At 36.3% G+C, this 18,140-nt stretch overlaps 1 protein-coding gene across 2 annotated transcripts; it reads left to right on the forward strand.

Annotated features, from left to right (window-relative positions):
* Positions 1–3,730: 3,730 nt before the first annotated feature.
* LOC135691898 (visual pigment-like receptor peropsin) lies at positions 3,731–14,433 on the forward strand. 2 transcript variants are annotated; one of them, XM_089110494.1, is made up of 2 exons: positions 3,731–4,972; positions 13,866–14,433. In XM_089110494.1, the coding sequence occupies exons 1-2, from the start codon at positions 4,718–4,720 to the stop codon at positions 13,914–13,916; spliced, it is 306 nt and encodes a 101-aa protein (XP_088966620.1). In that variant the 5' UTR covers positions 3,731–4,717; the 3' UTR covers positions 13,917–14,433. The 2 variants fall into 2 exon arrangements, with proteins under 2 accessions (XP_088966620.1, XP_065065971.2); XM_065209899.2 differs by lacking the exon at positions 13,866–14,433 and adding an exon at positions 8,443–10,878 and having other exon boundaries at positions 3,735–4,972.
* Positions 14,434–18,140: the final 3,707 nt, after the last annotated feature.

Raw genomic sequence — 18,140 nt, forward strand, 5'->3', positions numbered from 1 at the left:
TTTCAAGAATTGAAATGCAAGAACTTATTCTTGAAGGAATGAGAATTCCGCTTTTTCGATTTTCACCCTCGTACAAAATCAAAAACGTGGAAAACGTTTTAAATTATTATTAACAATAAATATTTTATTTTGTTCTCATTAGCCAGCCAATATTTAAACTTGAATTCTATCTGCATGCTCAGCGCCGTCGCTACGATGGGGCGTGGGGTGTTACTCCCCTTTGAAAATCTTGTTTGCAGAAACGGGGAGTTCGGCAAGTAAAGGATGGCTCGCCTTACCTTGTCGGCAAATGTGACTTGAGCGAACACCCCTTATGAGCACAATAGCTGACAACGGAGAAGGTACATTTATCACCCAACGGAGAAGGTATCCTGTATGCTTAATAGAGAGAAGGTACATTTATCACATTCTTAATCTCTATTCAGGTCCCTGAAATGAATCTTGGTGATACTTGGATGAATATAGACTGTAATAAAGGATCTGTTGCTACAACTGACCATGTAGAATTCTAAAACTAAGTTCCATTAACAAAACATATAAAGGATGAGTTGTGACAAGGGGTGAATCACTCTCAAAAAATTCTCTATTCCACAAATTAGCAAATATTTCGGAAAAATCATGAAAGGTAAGAAATCTCATGAAAAACTTAAAATTGATCAAATAATTTTAAAAATTAGAAAATAATCGTTAAATCTCAGGATCTTTTGCAGTGGCTGAAAGATATTGCCAAATCATTGAACATTCGAAGATCTTTCAGATCGCACCCTCGACAAAATCTTTACAGTTCACAATTTTTCAGAATGAAAGGCCAAAACCCTTATTAAGATTTTAGATAATCCAAGAATCAACTGAAAAATTTCAAATTGTTTTTCTTTAGCACGGGATTTTTTAAAATCTCTTAATCTCGTACAGTTTTTGGGGAGAGCAATACAGTTCTTAAGTGTGACGTCACAAAAAGGCTACATACAAATTTTTGTGTGATGAACTTCTCGTCAATCGCTGTTTAATCTGATTTTGATGAGTGAACAAATCAGTCATGTATTTTGGAGCTAGTCCATTTAGAGCCTTGTAGACTACTATGGCTGTTTTGAAGTTACTTATTCGTTGAATGGGCAGCCACTTAAGTATCTTAAAAAGTGGACCTGAATTTTCACGGCCTGGAATGTCAATCTAGCTAGCTACTCTCTTTTGGAGGGTATCTTCGTAGAAGACCCCCAAACCAAACTGCCGTAATCAATAAAGACTTATATGAGATTTTGATAGAACAATTTTCTTGTATCAAATGGCAGGTAAGACTTGATCCTACGAAATAAGGCAAGGTTGCGGCTTACAGTATTGCATACGTTTTTAACTTGATCTTTCCATGTAAGATCTTGGTCAATAATAACTCCAAGGAGCTTTTGTTGGTGAATCTGAAGTAATGGCTGCTCATTCATTTTCACCTCAATTGTTTGATCTTGTTGGTTTCTTTTCAGCTTCGAACGTTTTTGCTGTGTCGTGAACAGAAGAGACTTTGCTTTTTCTTCATCAAGAACACCATGCAATACTTCCAATTATGCAAGTTCAGTCATGTCTAAAATCGGTTGAGAAATTGCCAAAGAAAAGTTTTAAAGTTTGCTAACGAATCACTGTTATTTTGGCTCTGTTCGTAAAGTTTTGGACAGAAACGAAATTACAGAGGTTTGATGGGGAAAGAGCCAGTGACCATATCTCGGCCAATTCAAAACAAACTCGACTAGTTTTGCATGTTTAGAGGTATTTCATGATGCTCTTTCTTTCAGGTTATGGGATCCAAATTCAAAAATTTAAAAAAAAGATAATGTTTGAATTCTATTGTAATTACGTTAGCTTTTCATAAGAATTGTGTGATAACAGCATGGTTTAGAGAACTAGACGTCGTGTTGCCAAGTTTTAGAAGGATCTTAATCAGCAGAAGCATGGCACACCTTGTCTGCACTCGTCTATCGATTGGACTGTTCAAACATGCCTTGATTCTTTCATTGGGCTCCTGGCAAAACCTTTACACGGCTGTTGTTAACCTATCGATTGCACCATATAAACGAAGAAATGACAAAATTTTGCATCATAACTATTTAAAATACCAAATTGTTTGCCTCATACCTTATTTTAATACCAGGCATAAAATCACCGAAATAACGTCAAATGCCTCTTAAATGATGTTTTGATTTCACAGTACAGACTCCAGACTAGTTTTCAACCTTTCTATGGCCAAGAAAATCTTTCTACAAAATCTTTCTCATTTTAATTGGATTAAAATGGGCGTGGACAAGAGATTGGAGATACTCAAGTAGTCTACATCCCCTCTCTTTGAAACTCTGTTTTTCCAAAAAAATTTAAAAAATTGTAGCTTGTTTTAAATTATAGATGTATTATATGACTGGTGTAAAGCTACATGATTATTTCAATTAATAACACAAGTGTGTCATTTTCTAAATATACAAATTATAAAAATTTAAAGCCTAAATTTGGGTGCCAAGTAGTTCTGCAAGCGCATTCATATTAAAAAAGCTGGAGGTATAGAAATATTATTTTTTTCAATTTTTGTATTTTGAAAACCAAAAGGTGATTCTTTTTTTTAAACTTCCTCAAACTTTCAAATTTTTGGTCACCTTCATTGAAAATTGAAAACTATCTTACCCTTCTCTGATTAAGTGCGCCCAGGTGATAATAATACGGACGAGTAGGGTTTTTTCGTAAACAAACAAACGCATAGAACCAACAAACAGCAGAGTCTTAATATGCACACTATAGAATACCTTAGAGAAATGATTGGTGTGTTTTCTGATGAAGTTGCAAAATGCCGGTGCTCGATAATAACATGTAAAACAAATTCATGTCGATTTTTACAAATCAAGATGTATTTTAATACATTAATATCTTACCACGACACTCATGGTACTAAATTAATTTAACGAATTTTAAAATATAACAAAACCCTTTATGTTATTTCCCTGCTTGGTTTTTGAAACAATTATGAGGTATGATGTTGTGGAATTAATTTAAATTAATTAGCATATCAAATTAGAGAGGACTTCTAAATCGTGGATATGTAAATAAGACACGAAATGAACGATCTTGATTAGCCTACGAATTTTGTTTGATTATTTGAGTGTTTCATTACGTTTGAATCTGAAAGGTTAATGAACACGACAATTGGTGACGAGGAAAACTTCTCAAAGCGATTAAGCTATGGCTACTCGATTTGATTTACCTCCAATGCAAGCTTTCGACCCGTACATCGACGCCAGGTCAGTAGGCCAATGCTGGAAATTTTGGAAACGAGGAACATCCATAGCCTTCCTTTGAATCTATTCAAGAAACAAGGTGGGATAATTTTACCTTTAGATTATTAAAGAAATAAAAGTGCTGTTAAAAAAATCAATAATTAAATGTTGTGCTGACACCTTTTTGTGATGAAACTTTTATACCAAATCAATCATATCCACGAAAAAAACTGACACTGAAAGAATCAAGGCGGCATAATTTTAGCATTAAGAATAAAAGTACTGTAAAAGAAATCAATAATCAAATGTTGTGCTGACACCTTTTTGTGATGAAACTTTTATACCAAATCAATCATATCCACGAAAAAAACTGACACTGAAAGAATCAAGGCGGCATAATTTTAGCATTAAGAATAAAAGTACTGTAAAAGAAATCAATAATCAAATGTTGTGCTGACACCTTTTGATGGCGAAACTTTTATACCAAATCAATCATATCCACGAAAAAAACTGACACTGAAAGAATCAAGGCGGCATAATTTTAGCATTAAGAATAAAAGTACTGTAAAAGAAATCAATAATCAAATGTTGTGCTGACACCTTTTGATGGCGAAACTTTTATACCAAATCAATCATATCCACGAAAAAAACTGACACTGAAAGAATCAAGGCGGCATAATTTTAGCATTAAGAATAAAAGTACTGTAAAAGAAATCAATAATCAAATGTTGTGCTGACACCTTTTTGTGATGAAACATTTATAACAAATCAGTCATATCCACGAAAAAAACTGACACTGAAAGAGGAAAATAATCGGAATTTGTTAAGATAACCATGGGGAAAATTTCACAAATGCAAAGAAGTTAAGCAATCAAGGAAAAATTTTTACCGCTAGGAAAAGAAGAATAAGACCAACAAAGATTAACGAAATGATAATATTTGAAGAAGAAGACATATCCTCCAACAAAACTAAACAAATTGGCAGTATCTCTATGAATGCTTTTTTAAGCGGGAGTTTAAAAATTTTTAGATGCAGCTAATGTCTTGAAGGTGGAGAATGTTCAAACAGTTAAAAGTGAGAAGAATGTTGAGTGAACAAATAGAATTGACGGTAGCTGAAACAAGTGAATGCTAGAATAATACAGTTGTTGCTTCTGACAAGTGTTGCTAATATCAGATATAAAATTCACTTTAACGTTACATGATAAAATTAAAATTCTGATTTGTCTTTAATTTATCAAAAGAAACTAGACGAAATAAAGCATGTTTCGATGCAGGAAGTAGACGAACTTTATTTTTGACAGACCACCTGCTTTAAATTGGCATGATGGAAATACTGTTGGCAGGTCTCGATTGTAAAGCGAGGCAGTGTGGACACCATCTTACGCTGAAGGTGAGGAAATGCGTAGGAACACTGAGCAGTATTTAGAAAGACGCAACTGACGGCGCTCGGGTGTTCATTTCCAGAAAAGATGCCTTCAGGAGAGTTTAAGGCTGCTACGGTCATTTATCTATTTACATGCGCTGTAACATCATCAAGTCTAAATGGCATTGTTATTTATGTTTTCACGAAAATTGGACTTAAGAAGCTAACTTTCAAAGATGCTTTGGTTTTCAGCACAAGCATTGGTGACTTTATTCAGGCGTTGCTCGGGTATTCTCTTGAGATCTACGCAGCAGTGTCAACAAAAAACCAAGCAGTGAAAACTGGGAATAGTTTTTGCAAGGTAATCCGAGTGCTAATGCTGATTTTAATGTAAACATTTTTTAAACAGAAGTGATGTGGAAATGGTATTGGACTATTCATAGAAAGTTTAAGGAAAATGTAAGGTTAATGTGAGGTAGAACTATCCTTGCGTGTTGAAATTCAGTAGCAAAAATTTAGCAGCAAAGATATTTGAAGTGGTCTTTAATTGTGAAGGAAGGGTGTATTTATTTACCTAATGTCGATTGAAATTTGCTAGAAGAAGTGTGGAAATTTAAATATATAATGCTAGAAAATTTATTTGGCTATTGAAAATTTTAGACAAAATCAAGGTAAATTTGTGATAAAATATCAAGGCTGTATTTTTACACGAAAGAAGCGCGACACATGAATAAACCCAGAGCAAATTAATGCAATCACAAATAAACACGAATAGCGATATTGGATTTCAAAATGTGTGGAAATTAACACGACCAACGAAATTCAAATGGTATCAGCAAACATTTTTATTCAAATTAAGTGCAGGAAAAAACAAATAAAAGATAACAGAAAAACTTTAAGTCAAAGTGATTCAAGATCGGAGATTCAATGGAGATACCTTTGTATCGTTCACGTGGGATGAGCCTGAAAACTTGTCAATTTTAGTGGCTAAAGTGAAAGAGGTTGAGTATCCCCTGACAGGGGAGTAGGTTGATGACTCGAAAAATATTTTAAAAGAACTAGAGATTGAGGAAGATGAAGATGACGACGAAGATGTGGAATTCAAGCGGAGACAGTTGATCATGAGGACAGTCGATCAAATGTTATCGAAAGTCTTGGACGCTTTCTATTAACCACATTTTTCAGATAAGATAATTTATTTCAGCAATAATTGTTAAGTCTGGCTATTCTCAGTACTTTTAAAAAATGGTATTAAACGGTTGGATGAAATAAACGGACGTTTATTAAGAGCTAGACATCTAATAACATAAGCGCATACAAGAAATTAACCGGACTTCAATTAACACAGAATTTTTCAATTCGCGCTATTTAATGTCTCGCGTTATTTTCGTGTTATAGTGTAGTTAGGATGCGAGGATGGCTCATTTGTTAGAGGCGCTAATTACAGACCCAAGGGTCCATGGTTCGAGTCCCTGGCATGACCAAACTTTCACCCAGAGTGAGGAGAGTCGCCAGCTTTCTGTAATTCCAGGCGTAGGCATCACGAGGTGTGGTCACATCAAGAGGAAGGACCAGGTTTTCAGTGTCCTAAAAACTACCTTCAGATGCTAGGTAGAAACAAATACAACAAATGCAACAAATAAAAATACAGTAATAGTTTAAGCTCAATACTGAGAAAAACGCAATGATACAACGATCAACTCTGAAACTGTCTTTCAATGTGATGGGAGAGTTTGGTTATCAGTTTTTCTTATTTGGAAGTTTTCTATTTTAGATTATGAATGCAGTTACCTGCCAAGCTTTCAAAGTAAATATTTTTACAGGAAACATTTTCTAGCTTTCAATGTTTTCCAAGCATCCATAATTAGCTATTCTTAGAACATAAGTGTGTGGGATCAGGTTGTCTTTAAATTGATCGCAGGTGGAATATAGCTGTACTCTTAACGCTTAAAAATGGCTTTGAAAAAAGTAAAAATTTACAGCATATTGGCTAAAACTTTTTTCGTCTGACACTCCTCAGAACACTCTTAACGTGTTTTCGTCTGATACTCTTAACGCTTAGATAGTTAGACAAGGCAAAGATACTTATTGTTTAAAATTGAGCTTGTAACAGCAAAAACATTTATCAAAACAAGAAACTAGCTAAACTCAATAAATATCATTATTAGCTAGCTATCAGGTTTTAAATTTCTGTACACTGGCTGAACCACAAATAGGTCTTATTAGTTTTTCCGCTAGATTGCAAGTCTTAAGTCAAATTAGTTTTTTGATTGCATCAGATTAAGAAATCAAACTATGAATACAAATGTATCGCAGCATTAATTTTTGTAACAATTAGTGGGAGTTGGGAAGAACAGTAAATGCAATTCCTATATAACGCGCTACGTAGTGAAGTGGCCCAGAAATGCAGTTGGCCGCAGCAGTAGTTTTTTAAATTGTAGGAACGTTTATCCAAACATTTTCTTGGGCAAAGTGTAGTTGACAACATGACTTATCTTATATTCGTTAAATCGGAGATTCGCAATTGTGGGATTAAACTGTACTCTCGCCTTCTCCTCACCGTTCTCACGTGAGAACGTCATTTTTCTCGAATAATTAAATTACTAAAATCAAGATTCCAATATTCAATTTTACTCCCAAGACAGCCATTCACTTCCTTGTTTTTCTGTGAGTTTCAGGCATTGTAAGGTTACGTAGCCTAACGAATCGTAGGAGCCTGTTTGAGACAATCTGATTAAACTTGAAGAATTGTCAATTAGGGCTCCGATAGCGCTGATGGGTTTGCTATATGCAGCCGTAAGAAATAGATCTATATTGTAATGTAAAAACTGTTAAATAGCCTATTTAAATATCCAATATGAGCCTATCTCTATATGTAATTTTGAATCAGCCCAGCACGTTATATAGCTTTAGAGTAAGTTAAGAATAGGTATTGCCTCAGAATTAAAAATTTTGAAGAATGTTGGGACACTGCAAGATAAAGGTCACCGTATAAAATGTTTGCAGCTTGTAAAGCCTTTTAACAGGAACATGCCTGAAAAAACCAATGAGAGGAGAAGAAGGAGTTGTCACACTTTCAAAATATTGCTAGCTATATTGGCTCTTTTTGTAAAAGCTTCGTTTTTACCGCTTAGATGGGCAGAAATGCTTACAGAACAAAATTAGTTGATCTTTCGATTATGAATCCAAAATTAACTTGCACATAAATTAAGCAACTAAAGGATTTGTCGGATTATTCTTTTCTTTATATCTTTCCTTTACTCTTTTTATTTGCTAACTAAGGCAATAAATCAAATAGTAAAATAAATAGAATGGCAGCTATTTCTAACAGACTAGCGCCAGAACCAGAAAATCATTGAAAAGGCGCCAAAAGTAGTAATCATAAACCTTCTCAGAGCCAAACCTGAAGCAAGATTAAAAGAGGAGTTACAGAAAACTCGCCTATTAGCGCCTACATTCATGAGCACTTTTTAGTTCGTCCTTTTTTATAAGCACTTTAGTCATCATTATTTTAAGAGAGGGTTCTTGCTCAGATTATAAAGAAAAGTGTTTGTTTCTATTTTCAGTGATGATATCAAAAGCACATCACAACTGACACAAACTTTGAAGAAAAAAATAAAGCTTAAAGTTAAAAAATTCCGACATAAAAGGCAACTTTAAATATATTTAATTCATTAGAGCATCAATATGAACTAAACTAAAGATTATCATTAAATAATAAAATGCGCAGGCTAAACTGAAAAACTTTACTTTTAATACACAGGCTTACTGTATTCTCAATTAATATCCAATTTAAGTTTCTCTAAACCTTTCTATTTATTGGTTTAACAGGCGTCTGCATTCACCATTACCTTCTTGGCCCTCTCCTCCACAGCCCACTTGACAGCCCTAGCATACGACAGATATTTGAAGATCTGCAAACCATTTATGGCCAACCGTATCCATGGCTCTTACATTTTATGCACAGCCTTCATATCATCATGCTGGACATACGGCTTCGTGTGGGCAGCGTTTCCACTCATTGGCTGGTCGGGATACGAGCTAGAAAGCGACGCCCTTAGGTGTTCTATTGACTGGGCATCGAAGAAAACAAAAGACCACCTCTACATCATATTTTTGTTCATCTTCTGCTTCATCATACCCGTTTCTGTCATGTGCTATTCCTTCTACAGAGTGAAACAAGAGCTACGCGAGATGCAGTCACGTGCTTCCAATCTTTTTGGCCGTGAATCCAAGGCAGCAAAGGACAACGTTCGAGCAGAGAAGAGACACACAAGGCTTGCAATCGTCATGTGTATGGTTTTCATCATAACATGGATGCCCTACACCTTACTCTCTTTCTGGGCCAGCTTCTTTACACATATTGCTAAATTCCCTATTATATTGGCAACTATATCAGCAGCTATTGCAAAATCATCGACACTTTCAAACCCAATCGTATACATAGCTATGCACAGGAGATTTAGACGAAGGGTATTGGAAACCCCCTTCTTTAAGGCTATTTGCTGCCAATGTTCTCTACTGAGATGGTTTAGAAAACGTCCATTGAAAAAAGGACACCAAGAGTCATGGGTTTAGCTGTTGCTGCAACGTTCAATTCTTACCAATGGTCGACTCTTAGTCCTCTAGCAGTTGAAAAAGTAGAAAATTCCAGCATTGAAAAGATTCTACACTAAAAAGTGACTACAAGTAAAAAACCGGTGACGGTTTAATTGTAATTTGTTACAATGTTATTAGGTAAGATTGGGTGTGCTCATCTTTGGCACTGAACTACCTTTGAATTTTTTTGACTTCCTATACAGAGCAATGGTGATTTGAAAGTTTCCTAGTCTATGGCGCAGTAGTGTCCCAACCGACATTGCTGACATCTACGAAAGCTTTAGTATAAATTCACTGCAAAATGTCTTTGCAGACCGTCCGGATTGATCACATCCGAGCTGATCCGGATATAATTTGAGCAGTTAAAGCTACCATGAGATGAGTTTCTCATGGCTTTAGCCCTGGTGATCGTGCTGCTGCCACTTACCCTGCGTCAGAGACGAAGAAAAAGCCACTGCCTATGTTGAAGTACTTAGCCTTCCATGCCTACCGGCGTTGGGAAGTTGAAACATTTCGTGTGACCAGTTCCTTCGTTGCATGTGACCAGTTCCTTCGTTGCATGTGATCAGTTCCATAGTAGCTTTCATGTGACCAGTTCCTTCTTAGTAGGCTGGACCAATCAAAGCTGTTAATCGCAAAGTTTCATGTACTATGAAATATCTAGTATTTGCGATTTGTGTTTTGGTACAGTGAATGAAACCTTCAAACAGTAAGTTTGTACAGAAAATTTGCGACATCTGTCTATAACACAGGCAGATGTAGCTGCATTTACTTCGATTGTCATTATTACACGTTTTTGAAAAAATTTACTACAGTAAACATTACCGTGCAAAGTGTAAATATTACAATTCAACTGTTTTTAATGCATTAATCATGGAAAGACTGATTTCCATTAAATCGTAGAGCGGTCGTAGAGGGATCGGCGACAGTCTGCGATCATCTTTTTCTTTCCCCCGATTCAATAGAAGGAACACCTCCACATTTTGCATACAACTGTCGGCAGTCGTCGACCCCTATTATCAGGTCAGTTGACCTGAGATCAACTTTTCCGATCGCCACCATTGGCCCGATTTAATGGAAACACATTTAACTGTTGATCCACGATCGTTACAGGCATTTTCGTTTTGCTGTAATCACATTGGCTCGATCAGCCAATTAGCTGATCGGTATGGTTTTGGGAGCTAAAAATGAACATGCTACTAACAATCGCAGGCTGTCGTCTACCCATTGAGACAAAGATCTGTAATTATCTTTGTAATGCTCTTAGCAAAATTTCTCATGAAGTTTATAGTATTGTGATTAAGGGAGGTCGTTATACGAATTAGATATTGTCAGTTTTTTTAAATACATTTCAAGGAGAAACCTCGAAGTTTGAAAATAAACTAGCAAATAAACAATGACGAAATTTGTTGTTTCTACTATCTGAATGAAAAGTATTTAGCCAAGAGAAAGGTCGAGGAATTTGGCTCAACATGTAAACTGTGAACGATTGCTTCGCTGTTGACATCTCAACTGTGTCCATAGACATCTCAACTGTGCACCCCACTTTCTTTTGGTTTAAAGGCACAATGTTCCGACGCATTTTGCTTACTCTCCTCCACAGAGACCATTAGGGAGGGAAAAATGGTGAAGCTGCGGGAGGCACTTTTTCCTTTCTTCCGCAGTTTCTTTTATCCTATCCTTTTCCCTCCCAATCTCCCTCCCCAATAGCCTCTGCGGAGAAGAGTACATTTTGCTGGCCATTTAAATTTCCTATTGGCTGGACTACACAATAGATTTATTGTTAAGTATCCAATCGGCTGATTCTCAATGTGTCCTCGATCATATACGCGCTGCAGCTGACGAGACATAATGCCTTTGAGCATTTCTACCGCAATCTACAGCAGCATGTTCAAGTGCTTCACCAAATAATTTTGATTTTGTAATTTCTATCGATAACGTACTTTTTGCTAACAATACTGGGAAGAAATTACCACTTTTTTGATAAAGAATGTTCTCAAAGTATGAGATGCAAAGTTTTTAAGAAAATCTGTCAAGGTTCTGTTTAAACATACTGAATCATTTATACAAACCAAGAATATTGTTCAAATCTTTGAGCAAAAGCAAAAAGATACTGATTTGATTTGAAAGCAAAAAGATTTGTGCAGAAATTACTGTGCAATTATCTAAGCAGATATGATCGACAAGGACAAACGCAAGACGATTGAACAGTTTCAGTGAGAGACTTGAAACAAATCGTCTATAGCTTGTTTACTTTGTTGAACTTTTTGAAAATTAGTTTTATCTGTTTCGAAAAGCACTGGTGGCATTTAGCCGCTAATCCACTCAAAGACAAACCTTAGATCTTGGTCGCTCAGTTTAGTACAAGCACAGAATTCTGTGGCATAAGGCTTTCCATTCCTTTATGCACATAAAAGCCGCAGCACTAGGTAAAACATTCCAAACCTGAAACCTAAATATTTGCCACCAACAAACACTCCTCTAACAAACACCACATACAAAGATATTTTCAGTGCTAAGAATCAGAGGCGAAACTTCAGTATTTTCATTAGGGGGGTATGAGGCTTCGATGCCCGACAAAAGGGCGTGTCATGCTTGATGGAAGGGCGTGTCATGCCTGAGCATCCTTTTTAGGGCACATCGCCTCAAGGGTTGAAATCATCAGGACCCCGAGAGAGGGTCACTTAGAATGTTAGGCCTTCAGACTTCAGACGCTGTTTTTCAATGGCAAAAAAATATGCCTCTAGTTTCTCTGGTGTTGGCTAAAACATTTTTTTCCGAAAAGCAAGCATTTGTAAGGCCTGTCTTTTCTATAAAATAAAAATAGTCTTCAGTTTCTAAATCTCCTAGCTATTAAGAGAGCAATTTGAAAGAGAGATTGAAGTAGGGTCTCAATTTTATCTAAGTGGAACAACAAAACACAGCTTGGAAACTTCTGAATTTAGAAGCAGCTACACAGACTACAATATTTCAACAAAAGATAGCATTTTAAGACACCTAAGCACAAAGTAAGTATCTCTGAATTCACCATAACAAAATCCCTCAAGCTTATGCAAAGTAAAACTTTTTTATTGCAAATAGTTGACAGGTACACCTATCAGCAAAGCTCAATTTTCATGTTTTCGTAACCATGCATATTGTCCAGAAATAGAAGAAATTCTAAAGTTTTTTTGCAGCTCATATCTTAATTACAATTCCCTGATAAATGTTCTATTATTTCCCGCTAAAACTTTCAGCTTAAAACTTTTTGTTTCTTGTGACAGCTGTTTAAATATTTTTAATTAACAGAACGGCCTTTTTGACAAAGGGTGCAATACTTTCGAACCGTAAGTGTAAAACCTTAAGAGAATTTTGGAGCATAACTCCTCATTAATGTATGATGAGGGTTTCATACATTTTGAAAAGAAATGTTGCTTGATTTTTCTCAACAACGTATTCCGAGGTGGCATATCCTTCATTCTTAGATTTATTATGGTGGGGGCGGTCAAGGAAAAATTTAGCAATCATAAAAAAGATTTTGAAAAAAGCCATATTGTTTTGCAAACAAGTGGGGGGGGGGGCATGCCCTGTGTTAATTTCCTTCTTGCATCAAACACACTTTTCTCTCCGTCTATACTTTTGCTGTCGATCAGTACTTCAGACTCTACTTTCGCATCTCGAGGCGAAGATAAACATGTGCGTCGAGCTCGAGACAAAAGACAGAAATGCAATTATGTTGCTGCTGCTTGCATCGTTTCTGTTTTGTTTTCCCAGCTGGGCGGAGATTGAAAAAAGATGAGGTATAAAGACCATTAATTCAAAAACCAAGCTGGAGCAAAGAGTGGCAATGAGTGTGCGACCTAAACAAAATTTCCAAATTTGCCCGAACGATATACTGGTAGCCATAAATTTTCCCGACAAAATCTGTTTTTTGAAGATTGGGGGTGCAGCACCCGCCTCCATACCCCCAACAGTTTCACCCCTGCTGAGAATTTGAATAACAATCTACAAAGTACAAAGAACGCTCTAATTGCTCTGCAGCTAGTTGTAGACCCATGCTCTGTCCTGGCTCTCCTTCGCAACAGAAAGTTAAATTTGCACGCAGGCTGATGCTTGGACTTGCTACAAGTCTCTCGCTTGTAGCAAGTCCAGCTAATGCTCTGTAGGTGTCTTAAGTAAGATGTATAGACAAGACAAGCTTGACTTTCGCGTATAAAGCTTGAGCAATCTTACTTGAAATTGCTCTTGTTGTAGATTCATGCTCTGCATATGTATCCGCTTCCATTTTTTGGTTTAATGCTAAGAAATAATTTTTTTTATTTTGGTGAGTATGTAAAAAGGCCATGCACAGCATTCCATAGTCAAATATGCTGCGCAAAATTATATTATGATTGTAACCTTAATTGAAATAATCTATCAAATATCGTGTCATTGTGCCCATTTGGTATATATTTGTATTTTTCTTTATATTGTGCCATTGTGCCACTTGGTGTATATTTGTATACTTGAATGCTGATTATAATTTACCCAGCAAATAGAAATTCTATGAAGCAGTAAGCAATTGATAAAGAAACTTTTTGAGAAAAGATCAAATTTAAATCAATTTAAAAAGTTTATATTGATATATATTTTCATTCACATTCAAATCAGATCTTTCTCCATATTATCTACTTTAGCCAAGTGTCCAGCCGTTGCTTAGACGATTAAGAATGCTGGATGGTTGTTGAAGAAGTAGCATAGCTTCGAAAAGAAGCACGTTATGGTCAAATCACGCCACGGGATGATACAGTTTATGCCTTTGTCATCGGAATTTATCAAATGTGATTTCAGTATGTAGCAAAGCAATTACTTCAAGCGTAGCCAGGAGGGGAGTATCCTGCTGAATTGGCGTAGGTGCACCTTCCCAGGGACCCAATACGGATGCCATGGTTTAATTAGAGGCTTATAACAATATTTTTTGCGAACTTTTTCTCAGATATGTCATAAGATTTTAAGAATATCATATTTTAGTCATTCGCTTTTTATAAGCTTTAAAACAAATAGATGCAAAATGAAATCATAATGTAAATAAGACAAGGTAAACACATAAAAACCAAATCCAATTTTCCAATTCCTAGTAGAACTTAAAAAATTGGCAGATTTTGATAGAAACGGTTCAATATAGTCGATTATATGTATATATCGATCTAGAAATTTGTCTGTTGATAGTTCCGTAGCACCGTGCTCAATACATTTGCACGTAGAGCGTAATATAGCATAGAGTTGGAGAGAATAAAACCACATGTTTTATTTCTACAAGCCTGTTTCGTGAGTAGCTCACTCTTCAGGAGACGCATATAGCGATCTATCTATATAGCGATCTAAGAAAACGAACGCATCAATAGAATTCTAACTACTCTATTTACTCCTTACGGAATTTTTACAAATTTGTTGTTGTTTTTTGTATTGATTATTTTAATCAACTTAAAATATTAAATTATTCATGTGTTTAATTTAAAACAGTCTTGCCATGTATCCATTTCTTTTTTACATTTTGAAGGCTAACTTGTCATCATACGTCAATTACCTGCTAGCAAAAGATTCAGTGTGCTCTTAAAGACAATCTGTCTCGACGTTGATTGATTATAAGAACAAAGGGATTTTTTATTGTTTCCAGTCCCCCTTTAATTTATCGCATTGTAAAAAATATGGCGGAGCGCTGGAATCGTGTTTAGGCTATTGTTCCAGCTATTGTCCTCGTTAACCAATCCACAACGAGACAGATTGCCTTTAGGTTCCACCTTGCCTTTTTCGGAACTCGTAAAAATTACATCTTGTAATGTTAGTTTTGGCAATCATCATACCTTTCCCTCGACCGAAGAGATTTACAAAAGATCTTAGTAACTCACGGCAAAAGCAAACCATGTTTTTACTTTGAATTCAACGCAAATTATCTTCAATAATCCTTCTATATTATGATCTATATATTACTCTTAAAAGATCCGGTGGATATTTGGATCTATCCTTGTCTTGGGTTCATCTTTTTGGGTACTTCTCCCTTCCCAGAAAATTAGGCCTGGCTCACATTGCTCCGTTTTTGTGCCAAAAAAAACTGTTTTCGCTTATTTTTCCAGGTCGGACATCATGAAGCAGGTTTAAAAGAGCATTATTCTCTAAAAATTTGAATAAAAGGATGACTGCTCTTAATCTAAGACCCAAAAAGAGCTAAAGATCCCTAATAAGATAAGATAAAAATGCAGGATTCTCAAATCCCAAAGAATAACAAGAAGGCCAAAAATTCACATTGGTGACCCGTATGAGAAAAGACGAAAAAAAGAAAGTTGTCACATATCGATGGAAAACAGGCGAACAGTCGAGCTGCAATAACAAAAAAGCTTAAGTGACCATGGATGTAATGAGCCCAGTTTTTGAAGCGATAACGAGGCGACAAAATTTATGTTGGAAGAAGTGAGACTGCTCAAATACACACGAGTATTAAATTTCACCGCTGGAGACCAAGCTATAGGCATAAGAGCATTTCTGAAACAGCCTAGTAAACATACCTTTTAGCCAGTAGAGGTACTCATACTTCGTCAGTCACCTTTTAGCCAGTAGAGGTACTCATACTTCGCAAGTCTGAGCCGAACACAGTGGTGAGAAGAGAACAGCGTGGAAACAGCACGCTAAGTATGCACGATAATTCCGACGCAAAGTAAATAAATACACCCATCTGAGTCAAGGGACCCACACCTTCGTGCAGAAGCCCAAACTACAAAAGTCCTTCTTGTCTATTATTCCCAATGGCATCAAAGAATCACATAAGGACTTAAATACCAGATTGAAGCATGACAATTGACACCCAAACGAGAATAACACAAATCAGCTGAAATAAGAACCCCTAGCGAAATCAAATTCTACAACATCCTTCGTGAAATTGAATCTGATAAAATTTCATTTGATCAGCATAAAATATTTCAAATGCCACTCTCGACTTGTTTTAAACATATGAAGAAAGTGACGCAGGAACAGCTCACCCTTTCATTCCAGATGTAAGACGTCGTTGGATGAAGCAGATCAAGGCAAGCGGCTTGTTTTAAGGGAGAGGGCTATGTTTAGTTTACAGGGTTTAAATGCAGAATATTAAGTAGCAATTATCAACCCACAGTGTGGCAGCATAATGGTTTGTAAATAAGTACTTTGTGCATTAATATCTCATTTTATGTTCATCTTATATTAAGGTAATGGTAAACGTTTTTGACACGATATTCGGTTTTCTCTCCCTAAAAGCTAAACTATTAACGGAATCAGATTAAACTATACGTCATTTGATGCACAAGAATATGGCAATTCCAACCATATCAAAATTATTGGCAAAGATTGTAAAATGATACTTTCCAGCCAAATGCATTGCTAAAATTAATGTACCTTCTTCAAAAGCTATTTTGTACCCTTGCTTTTGAGGTAACAAAAGTTGACATATATCAACAGAAAGCGCAGATACTTGGCTCAGATTTTTCAAATTCTTCCTCCTCTTGAAACTATACCCTGTCAAAAATTGGCAAACAGTTTTTCTTCCCTTTCATAGATGTATTTGGCTATAAAAGACGGACCAGAGCAAATAAAAAAATTTTGAGACAAGCTTTGCTTACCCGACATCTTTCCTAGTCGTGTGCAAAGTTTTAAGCCATTCGATTAGTTCCTTCGGTACGAAATAGCATTTTCGTACCTGTATATAGAGGAATTGTAATTCCGGAGAAAACGGGATTTCACTGATCGCACCTGCAAGGTACACTCGTGAAATGACAGTGCAATCCGAGTCAAGTCAGCTTTAAGATCAATAAGCCTGTTTAAGATACCGTTTACACTACAGAAAAAAGAGCGGAACTCTTTGGTTCGGTGCCTGAAAAAGCGACGATAGGCCTTGCGTTTACACTAAGCATCTTCGTCCCGTGCTAGTTTGGGAACGGTTTCGTTCTTCTTTGGTTTCGCTGAAATGCGAAACTCTTTGGTTCCGTTCCCGAATCGGGCTTGTCTTTTCTAGTCAGGAACGGAACGGTCAGGAACGGAACTTTTTGGTTACGATTGAAAATGGGGCTTAATCTAGGGTTGGGGCGAGGCTTTCTGAAAATGTTAGACGTCATTCCCGCGCCACTGCGCATGCTTCACATTAAACAGTTCTGTTCCTTTTACTTAAGTGTAAACGGGGTCAAATTTAGTCCCGTTTCTATTTTGCTTCAGTGTAAACGCGATGAAAAACGTGATATCGTGCTCAAAGAAGAACGGAACCAGGATTTCCGCCCTGAAAGTTCGGCTACTTAAATGTGAAAAAATCGAAAAGTGGATGTTTCCATCCGAAAACGTTTATCGTAACCCTAAGTTTTAGTTTTCCTGAAAATTAGTTTTTATGAAATAGGAATTCAAGAAACTTTAAAAGAAGTGTTTGCACTAAAATAAAAACAGATCCTCAAAACTGAATAATTTATCCCGAGCTCAGATTCTTACAATAAAGAAACACCCTTACTCTCTTTTTGAAGATTTTAATCTGCTCATACGGGCAAGCGGACTTCCAAATCAAGATGGGTCATTAGAACAACCGAAAAAACAGCGACGTTTTTCATATGAAAAATTCAACATGCCAGGGTTAATGAATTCAGACAAGCATCCATCTACAGTGCGTGCGAACCAGAAATCTGCTACTCTGAATAGAGTTCTAAAGTGTGACGTCACGAAAAATGTTTTTAGAACTTTTGAATTTTAACCGTATAATATAAAACAGCACCATGAAATACTTCTGAATATGCAAAATCAGTTAATGTGTTAAGAATAGGATGTGATATGACCGATACGGTGACCATACTACATAGGCTTCTTGGGAAAGTGCCAGGGGCGTAGCTAGCAGGGGGTGCAGAAGGATGCAACAAATGCTTCATGAATTCGTCGGTAAATCTTCAGTCTGTCTACAAAATCCTTAG

This window comes from Rhopilema esculentum, chromosome 10 (genome assembly GCF_057945365.1).
Source record: "Rhopilema esculentum isolate cy_ngs chromosome 10, ASM5794536v1, whole genome shotgun sequence".
NCBI lineage: Eukaryota > Metazoa > Cnidaria > Scyphozoa > Rhizostomeae > Rhizostomatidae > Rhopilema > Rhopilema esculentum.

Excerpts from the sequence above, each read along its gene's own strand:
- LOC135691898 (XM_065209899.2), top strand. The coding sequence starts at position 4,718 with ATGCCTTCAGGAGAGTTTAAGGCTGCTACGGTCATTTATCTATTTACA. Across the intron at positions 4,973-8,442 it reads CTGGGAATAGTTTTTGCAAG|GCGTCTGCATTCACCATTAC; the intron begins GTAATCCGAGTG and ends TTGGTTTAACAG.